Source organism: Pleurodeles waltl, chromosome 1_1 (assembly GCF_031143425.1).
Source record: "Pleurodeles waltl isolate 20211129_DDA chromosome 1_1, aPleWal1.hap1.20221129, whole genome shotgun sequence".
In the NCBI taxonomy this organism is placed as follows: domain Eukaryota; kingdom Metazoa; phylum Chordata; class Amphibia; order Caudata; family Salamandridae; genus Pleurodeles; species Pleurodeles waltl.
Genome location: NC_090436.1, coordinates 140,559,572 through 140,575,013, shown reverse-complemented (window position 1 = coordinate 140,575,013; position 15,442 = coordinate 140,559,572). Strand labels below are relative to the sequence as shown.

The window sequence follows — 15,442 nt, the reverse complement described above, 5'->3', positions numbered from 1 at the left end:
TGAATGAGACGGCCATCTTTGAGTGGTGCCACAAACTAGTATTTTGCCTGCATGCTGGACTACGGGCAATAGGGGACCACCCATGCCAACCTACCCCATGTCTCCTGGGTACAACTGACAATCTTCCACAGGAGCACCCATATGGAGAGCATGGCGGCAGTGGGTATGAGTGAGCTCTCTCTATGCTGTCTGGAGGTAGGCTTCTGAGGAGCACCAGGGACTCAGCCTGGACCTTCAATTGTGAGAAATGTAACTGAAGTGATGCCTTTCTCAGGCAAGACCTCATCTCTGAGGCGTCGTCCTCCCCATCCAGGACTAGCAGGGTGTTGCTTGTATCACAGAGTTGGTGGAAACGAAGAAGATAACATGACCAAATCGTTGAAGCCCCCACCTTGTTTTCCTTGTTGTTAATGTTATTACAAAGTTATCACTGAACATAAGCATGGGTAAGTGAAGTCCTGGTAAAATGACACCATCTCTTTACTCTAAGTTTGTTTTTCCAAAACATAAGAAATATTTGAGTGAAAGAATGCTAACCTTATTGAAGACTCAAATGAAGCTAATTTTCCGTTTCACTTCATATGAAATTTTAAGGACCAAGTAACTGAAACTGACACTTAATGAATTTGGAGTTTGTTCATGCATGGTTCAATTATGGATTTGCAAAGGGCATGGCTTGCACGCCGAAGCAACATGGTGCCCAGCATTTAAGCTCTTGCCAAGCATCTTTCATGGAGGCACACATCCGGCGTCTCCGGGACTGCATCCCATACTCCCTGATCGAGGAATGAGGGGAAAACAACAGGTGGGGCAGAGGACCCTGGGCCAACACATACATCTTGAAAGTTGTTGGAGAAATTGGCAGGCTTTGGACTCAAAACTGCAGCGGATTCCCTCTGGTGGAACAGATAGGTGACAGGCAGTCACGCCGGGCAGGAGAGTTCTCCATGCGACAGCGTCTTAGAGGGGGATCCCTTCAGCTACGCTCCTGCCCTGGGGACCACATTCACCACCCAGAGCAAGGGGATGCAGGCTTAGGATCCAGCCTGAGGGTGGGGTATTGATGTGTAGTACCCGCCGCCCGAGAACAGGTTCTCATTCCGCCCCCGTCTTGCCTCCTTCATCAGGGGATGAATACAGCAGGATATCGGCAGGCACCTGTGGAGTGCGAGGAGTGGTGGATGCCCGGTGAGGTCCCCCCAGCACAACTACAGTAAAACTGCCAGACCCGCCGGAGGGGGGGAGACCGTGGCCTGCAGCTGGGGAAGTGGGTGAAGCAAGTACAAGGAGAGACCATGGTGGACCGTAAGAGCCACATGGTAGCCCAGGCAAGCTGTCTGGAGAAATGCACAGTACGAAACACTCCAGAGGTGGAGGATACAGACGTGGAGAATCCAAGTGGAAATGGGAAAGATCTTGGACCGAGTAACCAATGCCGAGGCTTCTAGGAAGGAACACAGTACTTCCATTAAGATCCTGATCACGGGTGCTTGCCATCTTAAAGAGATTACCCGTCAGCTACAAGACATGGCAGAGGACAGATCCCACTGCCACAAGGTTTGTGGATTTACCTGAGAAGGCAAAGGGAACGAACATGAAAAAATTAATTGAAGACTTCATAACCACAAAAGTGAATATCGGCATTCTGTCCCCACATTTGCAGTAAGAGCACACGGGGTGCAAGGGGCACCTCCCAGGCTGGGTGCAAGAACAATGGAAAATTAGCTAGACTTCTGAACTTTAAAGACTAGGGCGTGGGGATTAGAAAAGGGGGAGGGATGGGTTGACACCTCAGCAGACACAATGATAGAAGAAAAACCACAGCACATCACAGGTTCGAAGTGGTGTCTATTTATTCTTCCGTGATAAGTCTGATAGACGTTCAACCAAATATGTCCCCAGCAAATGGAGAGCTGAGAGAGATGTTGTTAGGCCAAGACAGTTCTCGTGTTCACATACATCAACAGCCGACACGTGTTTCGTCAATAGTGACTTTATCAGGGCTGTGAACATAATATTATATAGATGGAATATATCAGTCATATGTTTCCAATTGTCTAATGGGTGATGTTACGTCTAATAAAAAAAGTAGTGACGTGTTTACAAAAGGAAAGGCCCATACCTGATTGAAGAAGGGGTGGTGTACTGCTTTCTAATTCAGCACAGCTCCGATATCCTACTATCCTACAGCTGCAGGAGACTCATCTTGAGGGCAATAACTATGCCTTCTTGGGATGTGGAGGATACAAAGTCCTCTTGCACGCGAGGTTCTCGACTGGCTCACGGGGTATGGGCTTTTTGGATAAGAAGTCACTTCCATTTAGAATTTCAAAGACCTGGGCGAACCTGGGAGGGTGCTATGCAGCACTTTAGGGTGAGTGGAATGCAGAACACATGCTGCTCGCCTCCTGGTAGATCCCCCAGGGATCCAGCTGCAACAACTACAGAAGATGGGGCATGGTTAGTCGAGACTCCACATGCCGCTACCATCACAGGGGACACTTTAATCTCAGCTTGGAGCTAGCTAGGCTCGTTCAGGGAGTAAAAGGCATGGGGAGGGAGATACATGACTGTCCACATTTACTGAGACAATGGCGAATACAAGACATTTGGAGGGACACACATCTCACTAAAGGACAATACTCCCACGAGGTGGGGTCGGCTGGGTCTATGTCCAGACCTGAGTATATTCTCGTCTCCCACACATAAGCCCGGAGGTATTGAGACGCCTGCTTTTTGCTGAGAGGAGTCTCAGACGAGTCTCCACTTTATACACGCCTGGAACGGCAGTCACCCAAGGTTAGGACTTAATGGCGGTTGGATCCCTGGGAGTTGGCATACTAGACAACTACTGACAACTGGCACAAAATCTTATTTTAAGAAGGACGAGGGCCTGGAACCATCGAAACAGTGTCCTGGGAGGCCTACAGGTCATTATGGATTTGCAAGGACTGTGCTAATTTTAAGTGTTTAAAAATTTATATAGCTATAACCATGGAAGGGTAGACCTCTTCATACAGAAGGAGCAATATATACGTTCGGGTCCAAAGTGGGGTTCTTGCTGGTTAGATTTATAAGACATGCATTTGTTGTTCTGCAGGTAAGAATTAATAATTGTGAATTGAGGATTTTTAATTAGTTAATTTGAGATGCTTCATATATTTTTAAGAGATTATCTTATTGCTCGTTTGATTTTCTCCTGATGAATCATTTGAAATTTGATTGCACAAAGTTAGCAGTCTAGTGACGGTATTACAAAGTTTGCTATACTGCCGAAGTTACATGAAACATAAAATTCCCTCACTAACAATAATCTGAGATGTGAAAACGTTTTAGCTGATGTCCACTTTTGCCCGATGTCTATTCAAGCAACTGACCAACACATGTTCAACTGTTTAAACTCAAACACAGTTGAAAAGTATAAAGCCTTACCGCCTTTCGTTTCTCTTTCTTCGGAATAATTTTTTGGTTTGTGCAATTTCAGCTTCATGGGGCGTCAGATGGCTCCCCTAATTAAAAGAGAAAACAAGAAATAAAAGTTAAAGAATGATGATATTTAGCAGTTGTAACCTGCAGACGGTGGGATAGCCAATTATCATGATTTGCACCTTTTTCTCAACAAATTTAGGTGGGTTACACAGAAAAACAGTTTCGTGTACATTTATAAAATAACAAAACAGGAACAAAACATTTCTGCGAAGGATGTTTTTACGGAGAAACAGATTTTAAGGGCAAAAGTAATTCTGTCACCACAGCAACAGACTGATAGAAAAGACGGAGTTCACCGGCTGTTTGAGGACACGGGGTCAGGTATCTCACAGCACCTGGTCACTTTCACATCCTGTGAGGGAGTTCTATTTCGTGATGCTTTTTAATAAACAAATACAGCCATGGGATGTCAGTTTGCAGCTCTATTATTGCATTTGAAAATCCGGGCTTTTAAGTTTTTTTTTTGTCTTCAAGTAAAAAAGCAAGTGGGTTTTTAGAAGAATGAGTACAGCTCAAAAAGTGCACTTGCAAGATGTTCTTTTGGACCGGGCACAACTCTTCTGACATGAAGGAGCAGGTTGCTAATGTATCCTTTCCATAAAAACACTCGAGTGCCTTTTATTAAGTAAAAACTAGACCCCGACGTTGAACAAGATTTATTGACATAGGCAGGTTCCTTGGTATCAAACTAATAATAGCTTATTTTGTATAGCTTCGTGCTGCAATACTGCCATTTCTAAGGGCTGAAAATAACAGGAGGACTATTTTGAAATGCAGTGCACTTAACTTGGCGACCTCGGAATGATGGAAGGCTGAGTCTGCCATGCTATGGGTCATGATCTTCAAATCGCGGATGGTGTAAGGACAAGTCTCAACTTGCTGTTTCGTCTCCTCACCTTCCACGCCTGGTTCACTTGTGAGATGGAACCATCACAAATATTTCTGTGACTTTGGGCGCTTAGGAAAATACATTCACATACTGGTTTGCTCAGACCTTTAGTACTAATTTAGAAAGTTCAAAACTTATCCCAAGAATACTGGTTTACTTATTGGAATGCAACTTACTCATAAAGCCAATATGGAAGGCTGTGCCCCTCTGACGTCTGTACGGGGCCCCCACCCCCTCTGGAGGGGCCCCCGCATATGGTGACTTCACCAAGAGTGAAGGGCTTCAGGCATTGGAGAGATGTTCTGCATTTTAGCGCTTCCGGTACGTACGCACAGATAACGGGTGACGCCACCCTTAAAAGGGGATCGCGGTCGGCGAGCGGTCTTTCGCTCCCTCTCACCATCCACGCCAGGACCTGCACTGCTCCTCTGCTCCGCAGGGAACTTTCTTTAAAATTCTCTTTCTATTGTGTATTTTGCAGGTTCACAGAGAAGAGTCGCTCCACTCGCGCTCTGCAATGGGAAGGATCAGACACGCCATAGCAGCGGAGTGTGCCTTACTTTGAGCCGCACGGGTTTGAGCTCAGCTCAGCTCACCTGACCGAAGTTTTGCTCAGTGGCGGTCTTGGTGCTGGAGGTAAGGGGGTCTGGCCTCTGGAGGAAATTGTGCCTGATTGGGTTTTTTTCCAGTGCAGGGGGGCATTCAATGTGATGGCATAACAAGGTCACCGGTAAAGTGCATGAAGTTTGACTGTAGGTTAAAGGTTCAAATCCTGGTATGGTATAGTAATGTTTCTGTTTCGACAGCGGCAAATAGGGGTGTTAGTATTTTATGTTAGTTCCTGGTTGTTTGGGCCTAGCTGTGGGGCTTCCTACTTGTTAAAGGCCTGTTTTTGACATGTTGTGGTTTACACTTACAGTGGGCAATTGTGTGTGTTCGGTTTAGTAGTGTCTGCGAGCAAGGCCTGTTGGTCGCTAGCAGTCTAGTTGGCTAGGGTGTTTTTCACATGGTCCTTTTTGTTAGGCAGTTCTTGTTCCTTGCAGGCAGGGGTAATATTGTCCCTTCATCATGGCAGCAAGTGGGCATAGAGGTGCTAAGTTCCCACGTACGGAGGCGCTGCGGGAACCGCTGACACTCAAGATGGACCCTATAGATCAGGCCATAGGGTCATTGAGGTTGCAGCTTCCCATCCCGGAGGAGGGGGATGGGCCCAGACAAGCAGGGGTGCCTCCCAAGGAAGCATTCCCCCTTGTTCTGAAGAGGGTGCGTGGGCAGGGAGGCTGCAGTGGGACAGGCAGAGTCTGGTCAAGTCACTACGTCTCAGGTTCCTATGGAGGTGGGGGGGGCACCTGAGGGGCTAGCCCCAGCCCAGGCCCCTCCTTTGCGCAGTGCAGTCCAATCCCTGCGTGCGGTGGCACTGTCCCCGTCCACTGGTGTAGCACCAGTGTCGGGTGGTACTGACCAGAGGGGCATTCAGTGCTCTGCTGCGAGGGTATTCGGGTGGTGGAGACTGGTAGAGGAACTTTAGAGGTGGTTTCTGGTATGGATGCAGGTGGTACGTCCGTGGTGGATTTGGCGCACCAAGATGTGGTTGGTCACTTGGCGTCTACCATGGCTCTCTGAGGTGGGTATGCTGTCTGCCCCCCCACTTAAGGGCCCCCTAGCAGACAGAGGCAAGAAGGATATCATGGAGTGGGCTTGGCATCTGGCTTCTCACTTGAGCACTGCGAAGGGGGCACAAGGGGCCCTGGGGAGTGTGGTACGGCCCCACCTTGTTGGGCCCAGCAGAGAGTCAGGTCGTTCCCGTGCCCATGGCAGCTACCAAGCCATCGGTCCAAGCACCAGTGGCGGCAAGCACTGCACTGAGCGTTGCCGGCAAAGAGGGAGGGGCTGCATTGCTGACATCTACTGCTCAGGGAATAGCGAGTTCAGGTACTGGACACTCTTTACCCCCATGGGCCTAGGCGATTTTCAATCTGAGCATGAGCATCTAGGACTGCATGTGCCAACTGAACTGAAAGAGAAGATTTGGAAGAGGGCCGGTTTATGTGGGTATTTTTGATCTACTTTTGGACAAATCAGACAAAGAGGAGGTTAAACATTGTAAGGAGTGTGCACGTTCTAAAGAATGTGGCCATTGGCTTCGGAAGAGGAAGGTGGAGGAGTCATTGGTAAACTGGGTGAAAGAATTCTCGATGTATCAAGCCATTCTGGAGGAGCGTTTCACTGACATGGGAGCTCAGCTGACTTATTACCAGAATAGAATTTTGGTCACACATGATGAGTATGGTGGCACGGCGTGGAAGGAGCATGACAGAGAGTTTAGAAGGATCAAGGCCAATAGGCCCACCTTTGGGTGGGACCAGACTGATGTAATCACATGGCTGCAATACATGAACTGACCACAAGTGGCTAGGAGTCGGCCCTTTTGGGCGGGGGCAGGAGCTTCGTCAAGCGTGGCAGGAGGGAGTGCGGCAAAAAAAGGAGCCTGCTGGGACATTAACAGGTGCACGTGTTCCCGGTCCCCAAGTTCCTGTCGTTTCAAACAATGCAGTTCTTTCTGTGGTCAGAATTCCCATCCCGAATTCAAATGCTTAAAAAAATCTTGAGACAAAAATAGCAAGAAGCAGTATTGATACCGTTTTTGGCAAGGCCTCCTCCCCGGTGAACTTGCTGGCTATGGTCTCTTGGTTTAATACTTACACCAACCACGCTGCAGAACATACATTGAATGAGGGCTTTAGGGACGGTTTTAGGATCGCGGCTCAAGGCTATGTAGGCTCACCCCATTGTAGGAACCAGCTGTCTTTGAGATCCAACTTGATGTGGCCAAGGATAAGATCCTTAAGACACTGAAGGTGGGACCAGTAGCGGGGCCCTTCGATGTAGTCCCCATGCAGGCTTTTGTCTGTTCCCATCTAGGGGTTGTCCCTAAAAAAGCTCCAGGGGAACTCAGATTAAGCCATAACTTGTTGGTGCCGAGGGGCCAGTCTGGAATGAAGCTATTGATGGGGCAATATGCTCAATCAGGTATACATCCCTGGATCAAGCAATTCAGATGCTGTGGGAGCTGGGACCTGGGGGTCTGATGGCAAAATCGGATATTGAATCTGCCTTAAGGCTGCTACCGGTCCACCCAGACAATTTCCATTTTCTGGGTTTCCAGTTTGATGGGGCTTACTACTTTGATAAGTGTATGCCAATGGGCTACTCAGTTTCTTGTTCCCATTTTGAGAAATGTAGCACATTTCTGGAGTTGGTCTTTAGCTGCAAATCACACCACCAGTGGGTGCTTCACTACCTAGATTATTATCTAAATCTCGGCCCTTCCAGATCAGGATAGTATGCAGACGCTTTGGGAGTCTTCCAGAGGCTTATGGGCGAGTTCGGGGTCCCACTAGCGCAGGGGCAAGACTGTAGGCCCCTCTACGACGATTGACATCCTAGGTATCGAAATAGATTCTGTGGCGGGGGTGTCCAGGCTTCCGGTGAGCAAGGTCATCGCTTTCTCGCAGGCCTTACAGGCATGCCTGAGGGAAAAGAAAATCACGCTTTATCAATGGCAATGCTTGGTTGGAGAACTAAATCTCGTGCTGTGGATTATCCCCATGAAGTGCTCTTTCTCTTGGTCCATTGTTCAAGCCATCTTAGGGTTGAAGGTAAAGAATCACAAAACCAGGTTTTCCAGTGAGGTCAGAAAGGATGAGGATTTGGGAGTCATTCCTGCATGACTTTAAAGGGGCGGTGGTGTGGGCCGGAATGCCTAGGTCCAATGTGGAGTTGGGTCTCTTTACAGACGCAACAGGCAGTGAAGGTTTTGGTGCCATATTCGGTGCAGCTTGGGGTGCGCAGAGATGGCCTATTGAATGGGTCCAGTCTGGTCTGGTAGCTAACATTGGTCTTCTAGAACTATTTAAGATTCTCATGGCATTGCTGGTCTGGCCTCAGCGATTCCACAACCGATCTGTGGTTTTCTGGTCAGACAATATGGTGGTGGTGGAATGTATATATTAACAAACTGCCAGGTGCAAAATGATTCTGAGACTATTAAAGGAAATTATACTAGCATGTCTGCGTTTAAATGTGATGTTTTGTGAAAAGCATGTGCCTGGGGTTTTGAATAATGCCGCTAATGCCCTATCCCGTTTTAAGATGCAGGTTCTCAGCTTCCCCACACCCGGAAGCGGAGGAGTTCCCAAGACCCTTCCCAGAGCATCTGTGGCAGATTGTTGCTCAAGATTACCAAACCTCCTCGCAGGTAGTCTAGCACCAAAAACCAGGAGGGCTTATGAAGGGGCTTTCACAGCCTATTCTGAATTCCTTGTGCATGCAAGGATGTCTAGTTGGTCACTTAAGGCATTTTTGAAGACTTTGAGGGGATGTCAGATGCATGTGCCAGACACCACACTGCTGCCATTTCTTTGTTTGTACAACTGCGGGAGGTGCCTGATGGGTTGAAATCCCTCTTGGTAAGGAGGGCTCTGAAGGGTTAGCAGCAGCTTCAGAGGACCAGACCAGATTCTAGGCAGCCCATCTTTGCGGTAAAACTGAGGTCTATCCAGGGATCTCTGGGAGGGATAGGTACCTCTCACAAGGAGACCGTCCTATTTAGGGCAGCCTTTACCTTGGCCTTCTATGGGGCATTCAGACTTGGTGAGTTGGTGGCCAAAAACAGAAGTGATGTGACAGGGTTATTACAGCTGGCAGACATTCCTTAGTTAGATGGGGCGAGGGCTCTGGCGATCAACATTCCCCGTTCTAAGATGGATCAAGAAGAAAAGGGTGACCATATATTGTTGTGAATGGCTCTTAGTAACTTGTGCTGTCCGGTTCATAATTTGATGATCTTCTTGGTGCAGCAAGGGGGTAGGGAGGATGTTCAGTGTTGGTACATGAAGACAGTATGCCACTGACCAAGTACCAATTTTCGCAAATACTCAAACATGCCCTGTCTGCGGCGGGTCTTGATGCCTCTGAATTCACTACTCACTCGTTTAGAATTGGGGCTACCACAGCAGTGGTTGCAATGGGGCTTCCAAGTTCAGTGGTTAGGATGTTGGCAGGTAGCCCTCGGATTGCTACAAGAGGTATGTGAGGCTGCATATGCTGTGACCGTGCACCATCTCTCACCCTTCATTCTTTTCTGTTCTCTCCCTTTGGTGGCCAATGTGATCCTTTGGAGGTCCCAAAGGTTTCGGTGCACGCAGGAGTGTCAGTGGTCACGGATGAGTGGGTCATCAACCACTCCTATGTGCAATGAGCAGGTGATCTTTATGTAAAGGAGTGCCTTTGCGTCATGTGCATTACAGCCCTTAATGATTTGGTGAAGAGAATAAACAACAAGGGGGCCCAAGTTGTTCAGACCATCTAGGTTGGCTGTCATTCCACATGGCTATATTCAAGGGGAGTGTTTCTTCCTTCAAGGTGGAGTCCATCTTTCACATGCTGGGAATGATATGTTGTTGGAAAACTGCCTAACTTGGGGCATGGAGAGGCCAGATAGTTGATTTACTGTGGCAGGGTGAGATCTTGATTTGTGGGACAATTTGGTACCGTTTTTCTTACCTGAGCAGAAAGGCAAGGTAATGGGACTCTCCAAGAGGTGCTGGCTGAGAATCAAAGATTGCATCTACAGGTGCAAGGGGCTGCAAGCAGTCGCTGGTATCTGGTCCCTAGGGCCAACCACCTGTGCATGCACAAAGGTCTGGCAGCTAGCATTGGCCCTTGGGGGGAGTACAGTCTGGTAGAGTCTAAGGGTGGAGGGGGTGCCCGAGGTAGGTCTCCTGGTAGGCAGGCGGGTCCCCTGCACAGAAGTACACCCAAGAGGATTTTGAGGGGGGAGGAGGGAGTAGGATGCCCCCATATGGAGGGCCTACTCTGTGGCTTCTAGCCCTGGGGAGGCACAGGGACTGTAGTGTCACCTTAGGAATCAGTCATGCTCTCATCTGCAGTCACTGATTATATTTACTCAGGAACTGACTTTAATGCTAGGAATTCTGATCTATTAGCGTACTCTGTTAAGGCTAGGCATCTACAAAACTATTAAGTAAATATGATGGGGTTTCCTACGTACATTTTGTTGATTGATGGTTAATTTATACGTTGTTGTAAATACAATACAGCTGGAGGTTTACAATCCCTAACCCAAAAAACTGTGAATTGTATTGTCCCCTGTGATATGGTGTCATGTGGGAGGGTGCTTTTGGTCTTTTGGCAGAGATTGGTGGAAAGCCTCAGTGGTACAGGCCATATCACTCATCAGAAAACTTGTGATTTGAAATCAGATGTTAGTTGTATTCATTCTTGTGTGTTTTCACTGTCCTCCTATTTTTTGATACTTATAACCATTGTCCTGAAGAAGGCTCGGGTTACAAATTATGGCCATGCAGGGTACGAAACATTTATGAACACATCTTACCTACATTACACATTTCATATTTTTAAGTACTGTGCTGAACAGTACAAGTCAGTTTGTTAATTTTGCTATACTGTCACTGATTTCTGTGTGTTTTATCAGTTTATAACAGAGCACCATCTAAGGACAGCAAAAAACTAATCTTTGTAGATCTTATTATTTTGATAATATATCCTGCAATACCAATTTTCATAGGTTGTTTATGACACTCCTTTTATTTCTGCGCCATTCCATACCATAACAAAATTAGACATTACGGCAAAGGCAGGGTAAATGGTCTTTTGCTAATGCGCCCAACTTTTTGAATTGCCCGCTCCCAAATTCAAGTAGAACACTGTGGACTGTTCTAGCAAAAAAGCCATCCATTTCACTATGGACCCGGGGCTTGATCTTAATGTGCCTATGCCTCTAAAATAGACAAGTATTGGCAAAGCCAATAGGTCTGGCTTTGTCAAGCCCTCTGTGTTATTTACTTATGATGTATTGCAATATATGTAGTAGGCATTAAAACTTTCAAAGTAATAAAAAGTAAAAACAAAAAAACAAAAAAAAACACAGCCTAAAGTCAGCATATAGAAGTGTAAAATAAAAAGTAAAAAAAAGACCTGCCACAAAAATAACTAAAAACAGAAATAAGAGCCGAGATTAGCCACTAGCCTTGCCACTGAAATGGACTATATATTTTTTTCTAAGCTGTGCACAAGCACAAAGCGGCCAATCACATAAGCGTGTATTCTTACGATTGATTATTTGGAAACCAGGAGGCTAGCAGGACAGCGAAAGCCCTCTTTAGGACAGATCTAATAAATGAAATCGGTTTCAGCCCTCTGCAACACATTATTTTCAATCTTCTTTTTTGTGGCACATAAAAAATTGTTATTTGGGTCTGATAACACTTATTTCCAAGATTGAACACTGCTTTTATACACTAATGAATTTAACTTTTAGGAAATAGGAATCTCTTGAAAACATCGGAATCGGTCATAATCAAAAAGCAGAGAAGAAAGTAGCAAAGTGAACCATATTTTTTCATACATTCATTTGGGGACTGTTCGCCCCAGCGGCACCCTGGTATACCAACAATATAAAGAGTTTGTGGGTGTTCACAGGCTTTTTCTGAACCTGTTCGCACCCTGGAAGTGGTCAGAGATTTACTACAGGTGTGAGAGTGGGAGTTGTGTCAGATTACCCTAAACTTGGTGTGGGTGTAGGGGAAGAGTTGTCCTCAAGGGGAAACTTCTAATGCACAAAGGTGACAGAATTTATCCACAAGCAATTGTGCTCTATTAACAAATGTGCATACAGGCACGATTCAGCTAATTCACAAGTGAATTTTCAAATGTTTTTCAGGAGTGCCTGTGAAAACCAACAAACGAATCCGGTTTCCAGAATACTTTTTGAAAACTCTGAATTCTCATGCAAAGCTTGTAATCCTGTGGGTTCCAATTCACAAATATTTTTTTGCGAATCAGACTCTGTATAGTTATTTCCGTGAATGTTGAGCCAGAGAGCATTTATGTTTCTTGTTGGTACAAACTTTCAGCTGGTGGGCATTTGCCTCTGCGCTATGACAGTTGTTTCTGGTTAACCAAATGTAGGCTAATGAAGCAGGCAAAGTTTGCTTCTAATGTTATACGATTAAGGTTTGTTTATTTCATTTTCAAGGGACGAACAATTTTCTATAAGCAAGTTTACATGTGGACGTCCATACAAATAACAGCATTTTAACCCACCAAACATCAGGAGATTTAAGATCCAAACAAAGTCGGTCCTCGGTTCCAACCTGAAATACCTGAATGTTGCCAAGAATTAACATCTGGAGGAAATTCACAATACTCTTCATTTTCATTAACAATAATAATAATATATATAATTTTTTAATTATAAATGTCTTGGAAAAAGAGTTTTATAGAGAACAGATTTTACAACGAAACTGACATTGGAACCCAAACCTACATAGAGTTTTAGTTATTAACCAGCTAAGCTTTCTCAATAAGAGTATCATTGTGATAGATATCAGATCTGAACCAGTGTAGTGCGTTGTGGGCTACCTGCCGCCATCTTTCTCGGTTAGTCAGTTAGTTTAAAATCAGCAGCACAGTAACCTCAAATCAACAATGTCTTTGCAGGACTACTAACAGAAAAATTGGGTTTGCATAGAAGTGACTTGTAGCCAGATCCATTACAGTCCACTCAAAAAGGGTAAGCACAGAACTGCTGAGGTGCGGGACTCGCTATTATAAACCAATTCAGCGAATCAAGTAAGCTGAGGTGGCGGAAAATGAAAACGACTTTAATTTCATTAGAGTGGTAGATGGTCATTACTATACACCAAGAGGTCTGCTACCTTTTCTGTAATATGAGCTACTTATGGTCAATGAAAATCGTCCCGAGCTACTAAAATTAGTGATGTAAAAGTGACCACCCTATTCAAGGCTGTCAGCAGTGATCACATCAGTACATTAGGACGCGTTGCCAGCAGTAAAGTAACAAATGAAAACAACTGCTATTTCATTTCAGCAGCAGACAGCCATTACTAAACACTAGCTTCATATTACCGAGAGCAAATCATTTGAGGGATACTACAAAATGTTGTGTATTACAAATGTCTGTTGTTAGTAGCCACAATTAAGAGTCCCTCTGCTTCCAAATTAGAAGCTTTGACAGTAACAGGTAGTTACCGGGCTTTTCTCTTTCTCCAGTTACTGCCATCTTTTTGCTGGTGGGGCTATAAAAACAATATTCATAGCTTGAGGCCCATTTAGCCAAATAACTGATGCAGCGAAATCATATCACCCTCAGAGGGACTAGCACCACATTTTTCACATTAAAATGTTAAGTGTGGCACTCTAAATTAGCAAGTTAATTGAAAGAGTGCATTTTCTTTTAGCATTTTTCTCACTTGACAAAAAGTGAAGGACTTGCCCGTACCTTAATTTTGTTATGAATCTGCCAAATACAAGAGAGTTCCAGTTTTGTACTTTCACCAGTATCACTTACGGAGCAATGCTCATTATTTCATATCGGATCCCCAGGAATCTCTAAATCAACGATTACATCTCATAGGGTGTTAGATCTGACATTCTTAGGGTGGTCTTACCCCAGACTTTTTGCCTTTAACCTATTGTTTTTGTTGTATCTTTTTGTTGGCCTTAGGACTCTGAGCACTTTACCATGATAACCAGTGCTAAAGTGCATGTGCTTCTTCCCTAAACATGGTAAGACTGGTGTATCCACAATTGGCATATTTAATTTACATGTAAGTCCCTTGTAAAGTGGTATACCATATACCCAGGGCCTGTAAATTGAATGCACTAGTGGACCTGCAGCACTTATTGGCTCACCCATATAAGTAGCCCTGTAAGCATGTCTCAGGCCTGCCACTGCAGAGCCTGTGTGTGCAGTCTCACTGCCACCCCAATGTGGCATGTAAAACCTCTTGCCAAGCCTTAAACTCCCAGTTTCTTATATATAGGTCACCCCTAAAGTAGGCCCTAGGTAGCCCATAGAGCAGAGTGCTATGTAAATAAAAGGCAGGGCATTTACTTGTACGTTTTTATATCCTGTTAATGAAAAACTCTCAAAGCTGTTTTTCATTACTGTGAGGCCTTCCCCTCTCATAAGCTAGCATTGGGAATTCCTTAAAATACTTTTACGCTGTACTTCCTGATCTGAGAGGAGTAGCTGCATCACGTTTAGTATCATTGGAATGGTAATGATAAATCCTCTTTATTGGTAAACTCGGATTTATAATTACTGTTTTGAAAAAGCCACTTTTAGAAAGTGGTTATTTCTCTGCTCTCACTGACCTGAGTGCCTACAGCCTGTCACCAATACACATCTGACCTGGGCTGGGTGAAAGCTAAACTTTAGCATTCCCTCCAGAAACCCACAGCACAGGATACTCAACTACATCTGCATTCTTCTGCATACTGATGGGTCTTCCTGGGGAGGGGGCTGGAAACGGCTCACACTTACAATTCAAAGGATCTGTGCACTTCACAGAAACCTTTTGAAGGTTTCCCACAGACCTGAAAGACTGTTTCTACGACACAGGGCCGTTAGCCTCTGCACTTCGTGACCGGTCTCAACCCTCCACTTCTTGCCCGTGCGCTGACTGAGTCCCCACATAACCGAGAAGCCACACTCCCCACTGCCTGCTTGAGAGCTGATCGGAGGCACTCCTGACCCGTTTGGAGACCGTTGCTATGTCCAGGGACAATCCCTCCAATGCGGCCCCTTCATCAATGTTGTTGCCAGCACGACACAGTGAAGTCAGCAACAGGGCCCTGAACGCAAGAAAGAGCAGTGGCCCATGAGAAGAGCACCCACGCCCCAGCTGCAGCCCTCCCCTCGTTGGAAAGGACGCATCAAACTGTGCAGTCGGAGCTTGTCGCCGAACCGCACAGTCCCAGTACCTGACCTGACTAGAAGCTCCAACTAACAAGCTACTGAGGGTTGTGGGGCCTATGGGGTGACTGCTAAAGGCCCACACATCCTCACACGGAGCCATATTGCCAATCGAAATCGGTCTAAACGACCAGGCTTGCACGTGGACATCCTCAATAACATGCTTAGGAGCACTGTGATTAGCAACCATACTTGGGACAACACCCGGAGTGACTTTATAAGACACTGTGGTGGCAACC

General features: G+C 45.8%; 1 protein-coding gene across 5 annotated transcripts in view; it reads right to left on the bottom strand.

The window, feature by feature from the left end:
- CTIF (cap binding complex dependent translation initiation factor) overlaps positions 1–15,442 on the bottom strand; it is a 758,204-nt gene that overhangs the window by 349,704 nt on the left and 393,058 nt on the right. For all 5 annotated transcript variants that reach the window (XM_069219134.1, XM_069219121.1, XM_069219132.1 and 2 more), the window contains one exon: positions 3,433–3,509. In XM_069219134.1, coding sequence (XP_069075235.1) covers positions 3,433–3,509 — 77 coding nt within the window. The remainder of the gene's footprint in view (positions 1–3,432; positions 3,510–15,442) is intronic.